The sequence below is a fragment of the Palaemon carinicauda genome, chromosome 1, assembly GCF_036898095.1.
Source record: "Palaemon carinicauda isolate YSFRI2023 chromosome 1, ASM3689809v2, whole genome shotgun sequence".
In the NCBI taxonomy this organism is placed as follows: Eukaryota; Metazoa; Arthropoda; class Malacostraca; order Decapoda; family Palaemonidae; genus Palaemon; species Palaemon carinicauda.
Window position 1 is genome coordinate 200099236 of NC_090725.1, and position 7500 is coordinate 200106735.

A 7500-nucleotide genomic window follows, 5' to 3' on the forward strand; every position below is an offset into this window, starting at 1 on the left:
GCAAGCATCCTGAACCAAGGTTCAAAACCTGGCCGGTCAGATGCTACTGTCTTTGAGAGATTTCGCCACAACACTCTTATCCCAGGGTCGTTAAGAGAATCCAGACATTAACGTATTAAAATATATGGCTTATTTAAAATATATATATATAGAGATGGAGACAGCTGGTCAGAAACATCGACCCCAAATAAAAGTGGGAAAATATGCAGATAAAGAAGGTAGCAGAGAAAAAACAAGATGGCGGCTGTTTGTAACTACTTTGGATTCCTAAAAGATATTCTAAAGGATAGACTCAGCAGTCAAACTTGTTTGTTCTGCATTTGTTCACCTGACAAAGAAACAGTACAGGTGAATCTTTATCAAGGCACAAAGCATACTAGAACAAGTCTGACTTCTTCCCTCTGCTGAGTCCATCTTGTAAAATATCCTTTAGGTATCTAGAATAGATTGGGAACAGCCACCATCTTGTTTTTCTCTACTGCCATCTTCTTTTTTTGGATTTTTTAGTTTTTATATATATTTTTATACATTGTCTATTTCTATCTACCTTCAGGGAATCTTGTTCAGGGAGCACAGCATGATAGAAGAAGCCAAACTTGTTTGTTCTGCATTTGTTCACCTGACAAAGAAAAAGTACAAGTGAATCTTTATCAATGAACAAAGCATACCAGAACAAGTCAGACTTCTTCCCTCTGCTGAGAACATCTTGTAGAATATCCTTTGGGTATCCACAATAGATTGGAAACAGCCACCATCTTGTTTTTTCTCTGGTGCCATCTTCTTTTTTGAATATTTTAATTTTTATATACATTTTTATATATTGTCTATTTCTATGTACCTTCGGGGAATCTTGATCAGAGAGCACAACATAATAGAAGAAGTCAGACTTGTTTGTTTTGCATTTGTTCACCTGATAAAGAAACAGTACAGGTGAATCTTTATCAAGGCAAAAAGCATACCAGAGCAAATCAGACTTCTTCCCTCTGCTGTGTACATCTTGTAGAATATCCTTTAGGTACCTAGAATAAATTTTTTCTCTGCTGCCATCTTTTTTTTTTTTTTTTTTTGAATTATTTAGTCTTTACATATGTTTTTATATATATTTTCCACTTCTGTCTACCTTCAAGAGATCCTGTTGAGAGAGCACAGCATAATAGAAGAAGTTAGACTTGTTTGTTCTGCATTTGTTCACCTGACAAAGAAACAACACAAGTGAATCTTTATCAAGGAACAAAGCATACCAGAACAAGTCTGACTTCTTCCCTCTGCTGACTCCATCTTGTAGAATATCCTTTAGGTACCTAGAATATATTGGGAACTTCCACCATCTTGTTTTTTTTTTTTTTTTCTGCTGCCATCTTCTTTTTTTGGATTTTTTAGTTTTTATATATATATTTATATATTTTCTATTTCTATTTACCTTCAGCGAATCTTGTTCAGAGAGCACAGCATAATAGAAGAAGTCAGACTTTTTTCATCTGCATTTGCTCACCTGACAAAGAAACAGTACAAGTGAATCTTTATCAAGGCACAAAGCATACCAGAACAAGTCAGACTTCTTCCCTCTGCTCACTCCATCTTGTAGAATATCCTTTAGGTAGGCTACCTAGAATAGATTGGAAACAGCCACCATCTTGTTTTTTCTCTGCTGCCATCTTCTTTTTTTTGGATCTTTTTAGTTTATATATATATATATATTCTTATATATTGCCTATTTCTATGTACCTTCGGGGAATCTTGTTCAGAGAGCACAGCATAATAGAAGAAGACAGATTTGTTTGTTCTGCATTTGTTCACCTGACAAAGAAACAGTACAAGTGAATCTTTATCAAGGCACAAAACATACAAGAAAAAGTCAGACTTCTTCCCTCTGTTGAGTCCATCTTGTAGAATATCCTTTAGGTACCTAAAATAGATTGGGAACAGCCACCATCTTGTGTTTTCTCTGCTGCCATCTTCTTTTTTGGATTTTTTAATTTATATATACATTTTTATATATTTTCAATTTCTATGTACCTTCGGGGAATCTTGTTCAGAGAGCACAGCATAATAGAAGAAGTCAGATTTGTTTGTTCTGCATTTGTTCACCTGACAAAGAAACAGTACAAGTGAATCTTTATCAATGCACAAAACATACTAGAACAAGTCAGACTTCTCCCCTCTGCTGAGTCCATCTTGTAGAATGTCATCAGGAATCCAAAATAGATTAGTAACAGCCTCCATCTTGTTTTTTTCTCTACTACCATCTTCTTTTTTTCGGATTTTTTATTTTTTTATATATTTTTCTCATATATTATCTATTTCTATCTACCTTCAAGGAATCTTGTTCAGGGGGCACAGCATAATAGAAGAAGTCAGACTTGTTTCTTCTGCATTTGTTCACCTGACAAAGAAACAGTACAAGTGAATCTTTATCAAGGAACAAAGCATACCAGAGCAAGTCAGACTTCTTCCCTCTGCTGAGTCCATCTTGTAGAATATCCTTTAGGTACCTAAAATAGATTGGGAACAGCCACCATCTTGTTTTTTCTCTGCTTCCATCTTCTTTTTTGGATTTTTCAGTTGATATATATATATATATATATATATATATATATATTTATATATTTTCTATTTTTATTTACCTTCAGGGAATCCTGTTGAGAGAGCAAAGCATAATAGAAGAAGTCAGACTTGTTTCTTCTGCATTTGTTAACCTGACAAAGAAACAGTACAAGTGAATCTTTATCAAGGCACAAAACATACTAGTGCAAGTAAGACTTCTTCCCTCTGCTGAGTCCATCTTGTAGAATATATTTTAGGTACCTAGAATACATTGGGAACAGCCGCCATCTTATTTTTTCTCTGCTGCTATCTTCTTTTTTGGATTTTTTAATTTTTATTTATATTTTTATATATTTTCTCTTTCTATGTACCTTCGGGGAATATTGTTCAGAGAGCACAGCATAATAGAAAAAGTCAGAATTGTTTGTTCTGCATTTGTTCACCTGATAAAGAAACAGTACAAGTGAATCTTTATCAAGGCACAAAGCATACTAGAACAAGTCAGACTTCTTTCCTCTGCTGAGTCCATCTTGTAGAATATCATCAGGAATCCAAAATAGATTAGGAAGAGCCGCCATCTTGTTTTTTCTCTGCTACCATCTTCTTCTTTTTCGGATTTTTTATTTTTTATATATTTTTTTCTTATATATTATCTATTTCTATCTACCTTCAGGGAATCTTTTTCAGGGGGCACAGCATAATAAAAGAAGTCAAACTTTTTTTCTTCTGCATTTGTTCACCTGACAAAGAAACAGTACAAGTGAATCTTTATCAAGACAAAGCACACCAGAGCAAGTCAGACTTCTTTCCTCTGCTGAGTCGATCTTGTAGAATATCCTTTAGGTACCTAAAATAGATTGGGAACAACCGCCATCTTGTTTTTTCTCTGGTGCCATCTTCTTTTTTTGGATTTTTTTATTTTCATATATATTTTTATATATTTTCTATTTCTATGTACATTTGGGGAATATTTTTCAGAGAGCAGAGCATAATAGAAGAAGTCAGACTTGTTTGTTCTGCATTTGTTCACCTGATAAAGAAACAGTACAAGTGAATCTTTATCAAGGCACAAAGCATACTAGAACAAGTCAGACTTCTTTCCTCTGCTGAGTCCATCAGGTAGAATATCATCAGGAATCCAAAATAGATTAGGAAGAGCCGCCATCTTGTTTTTTCTCTGTTACCATCTTCTTTTTTCGGATTTTCTAGTTTTAATATATTTTTTTCTTATATATCTATTTCTATCTACCTTCAGGGAATCTTGTTCAGGGGGCAGAGCATAATAAAAGAAGTCAGACTTTTTTCTTCTGCATTTGTTCACCTGACAAAGAAACAGTACAAGTGAATCTTTATCAAGGAACAAAGCATACCAGAGCAAGTCAGACTTCTTCCCACTTCTGAGTCCATCTTTTAGAATATCCTATAGGTATCTAAAATAGATTGGGAACTGCCACCATCTTTTTTTTTCTCTGCTGCCATCTTCTTTTTTTGGATTTTTTAGTTTTTATATATATTTTTATATATTGTCGATTTCTATCTACCTTCAAGGAATCTTGTTCAGGGAGCACAGCCTAATAGAAGAAGTCAGACTTGTTTGTTCTGCATTTGTTCACCTGAAAAAGAAACAGTACAAGTGAATCTTTATCAAGGAACAAAGCATACTAGAACAAGTCAGACTTCTCCCCTCTGCTGCGTCCATTATCTGCTTCTTCCCTTTGCTGAGTCCATCTTTTAGAATATCCTTTAGGTATCTAGAATAGATTGGGAACAGCCACCATCTTTTTTTTTTTCTCTGCTGCCATATTCTTTTTTTTTTTTTATCTTTGTTTCATCCTTTTTTTTCATTTTCTTTCTATTTTCTATGTACATTCGCAGAATCTTATCCAGAGAGCAGAGCATAATAGAAGAAGTCAGACTTGTTTGTTCTGCATTTGTTCACCTGATAAAGAAACAGTACAGGTGAATCTTCATCAAGGAACAAAGCATACTAGAACAAGTCAAACTTCTTCCCTCTGCTGCGTCCTTTGTCTGCTTCTTCCCTTTGCTGGGTCCATCTTTTAGAATATTCTTTAGGTATCTAGAATAGATTGGGAACAGCCACCATCTTGTTTTTTTTTTCTCTCTCTGCTGCCATCTTTTTTTGGATTTTTTATTTTTATAATTTTTTTCATTTTTTTATCTTTCTTTCTATTTTCTATCTACCTTCAGAGAATATTGTTCAGAGAGACACAGCATAATAGAAGAAGTCAGACTTGTTTTTTCTGCATTTGTTCACCTGACAAAGAAACAGTACAGGTGAATCTTCATCAAGGAACAAAGCATACTAGAACATGTCAGACTTCTTCCCTCTTCTGAGTCCATCTTGTAGGATATCCTTTAGGTATCTAGAATAGATGCCTTCTTCTTCTTCTTCTTCTTACTCTTCTTCTTCTTCTTCTTCTTCTTCTTCTTCTTCTCCTTCTTCTTCTTCTTCCCCCTTTGGATTCTTTATTTTTTTATGCTTATATTTTTTTTTTTTTATAGCTTTTTGGATTTTTATTTCTTAATTTTTATATATATATATATATATATATATATATATATATATTATATATATATATATATATATATATATATTTATATATACTTATATATATATATATATATATATATATATATATATATATATATATATATATATATATATATATATATATATATATATATATATATATATATATATATATATATATATTTTCTATTTTTCTAGGTTTTCCTTTCACTCCTTACTCCTCACTATTTATTTCATCTTCCAACTGATAAATCAAATCCGCCAATTCCATAACTACTTTTTGAGTATCACCAATCTGTCCAGTCTTCGCCATAAGTCTTTGATTTAGACTTTTGATTTCTCTCCTCAGACTTTCCACTTCACTTTCTGTCTCTTTTTTGAGCCTTCTTTCCTCTCTTAGCTCTTTGTCAAGCCTTGTATTATCTTCTTCTCTCCTTAGAAGTTCTCTCTTTTGATGTTTCACTATATCATCAATTTCAATTGCCAATATTTCAAGCCGATCAATCTTAATTTCCATCTCCTCTTTTTCGTGCTTAAGAATTTTCGCTCCTTCTGTCACAAGATTTAGCCGATCCTCTACCTCTCTTTTGATTGTTTCTTCCTCCTGCATATTTTGAATATGTAGACTTTCTATTTTTTCTTCGAGAATAGCTATTTGTTCCTCTCTTTCCTTCCTTAGTCTTTCTTCTTCCATTAGCTCTTCTTTAAGCTTTTCTTTCTCTTCTTGAACTCTTTGTGCTTCAGCATTCGTTAACATATTTTGAATCATTACATCTTTCAGGTTTTCTTTGAGAATAGTTATTTGTTCCTCTCTTTCTTTCCTTAGTCTTTCTTCTTCCATTAGATCTTCTTTAAGCTTTTCTTTCTCTTCTTGAACTCTTTCTGCTTCAGCATTCGTTAACATATTTTGAATCATTACATCTTTCAGGTTTTCTTTGAGAATAGTTATTTGTTCCTCTCTTTCCTTCCTTAGTCTTTCTTCTTCCATTAGCTCTTCTTTAAGCTTTTCTTTCTCTTCTTGAACTGTTTCTGCTTCAGCATTCGTTAACATATTTTGAATCATTGCATCTTTCAGATTTTCTTTGAGAATAGTTATTTGTTCCTCTCTTTCCTTCCTTAGTCTTTCTTCTTCCATTAGCTCTTCTTTAAGCTTTTCTTTCTCTTCTTGAACTCTTTCTGCTTCAGCATTCGTTAACATATTTTGAATCATTACATCTTTCAGGTTTTCTTTGAGAATAGTTATTTGTTCCTCTCTTTCCTTCCTTAGTCTTTCTTCTTCCATTAGCTCTTCTTTAAGCTTTTCTGTCTCTTCTTGAAATGTTTCTGCTTCAGCATTCGTTAACATATTTTGAATCATTACATCTTTCAGGTTTTCTTTGAGAATAGTTATTTGTTCCTCTCTTTCCTTCCTTGGTCTTTCTTCTTCCATTAGCTCTTCTTTAAGCTTTTCTTTCTCTTCTTGAACTGTTTCTGCTTCAGCATTCGTTAACATATTTTGAATCATTACATCTTTCAGATTTTCTTTGAGAATAGTTATTTGTTCCTCTCTTTCCTTCCTTAGTCTTTCTTCTTCCATTAGCTCTTCTTTAAGCTTTTCTTTCTCTTCTTGAACTCTTTGTGCTTCAGCATTCGCTTCCATATTTTGAATCATTACACCTTCCATGTTTTCTTTGAGAATAGTTATTTGTTCCTCTCTTTCTCTCCTTAGTCTTTCTTCTTCCATTAGCTCTTCTTTAAGCTTTTCTTTCTCTTCTTGAACTCTTTGTGCTTCAGCATTCGTTAACATATTTTGAATCATTACATCTTTTAGGTTTTCTTTGAGAATAGTTATTTGTTCCTCTCTTTCCTTCCTTAGTCTTTCTTCTTCCATTAGCTCTTCTTTAAGCTTTTCTTTCTCTTCTTGAACTGTTTCTGCTCCAGCATTCGTTAACATATTTTGAATCATTACACCTTTCAGGTTTTCTTTGAGAATAGTTATTTGTTCCTCTCTTTCTTTCCTTAGTCTTTCTTCTTCCATTAGCTCTTCTTTAAGCTTTTCTTTCTCTTCTTGAACTGTTTCTGCTTCAGCATTCGTTAACATATTTTGAATCATTACATCTTTCAGATTTTCTTTGAGAATAGTTATTTGTTCCTCTCTTTCCTTCCTTAGTCTTTCTTCTTCCATTAGCTCTTCTTTAAGCTTTTCTTTCTCTTCTTGAACTCTTTGTGCTTCAGCATTCGTTAACATATTTTGAATCATTACATCTAGATTTAGCTCTTTTTCTAATCCTTTTCTTACTGTCTCTTCTCGTTGCAATTTGGACTTTGTGACTTGCAACTCTTCATCTATTTTGAGTGTTTCTTTTTCCCAATATTCATTTGTAACTTTCTTTTCCAATTTCTCCTCTTCAAGCTGTTGAATTTTA

At 33.0% G+C, this 7500-nt stretch overlaps 1 protein-coding gene across 1 annotated transcript in view; it reads right to left on the reverse strand.

Annotated features, from left to right (window-relative positions):
- The window catches only part of LOC137637052 (trichohyalin-like), a 15324-nt gene that overhangs the window by 6547 nt on the left and 1277 nt on the right, over positions 1-7500 (reverse strand). Inside the window, exons 1-8 of the mRNA XM_068369380.1 lie at positions 7191-7500; positions 5373-5699; positions 2625-2696; positions 2312-2383; positions 2017-2088; positions 1726-1797; positions 839-910; positions 548-619 (exon numbers count right to left, since the gene is read on the reverse strand). The exon at positions 7191-7500 is cut by the window's right edge and continues 1277 nt beyond it. Of these exons, the coding sequence (XP_068225481.1) occupies positions 548-619; positions 839-910; positions 1726-1797; positions 2017-2088; positions 2312-2383; positions 2625-2696; positions 5373-5699; positions 7191-7500 (1069 nt within the window). The remainder of the gene's footprint in view (positions 1-547; positions 620-838; positions 911-1725; positions 1798-2016; positions 2089-2311; positions 2384-2624; positions 2697-5372; positions 5700-7190) is intronic.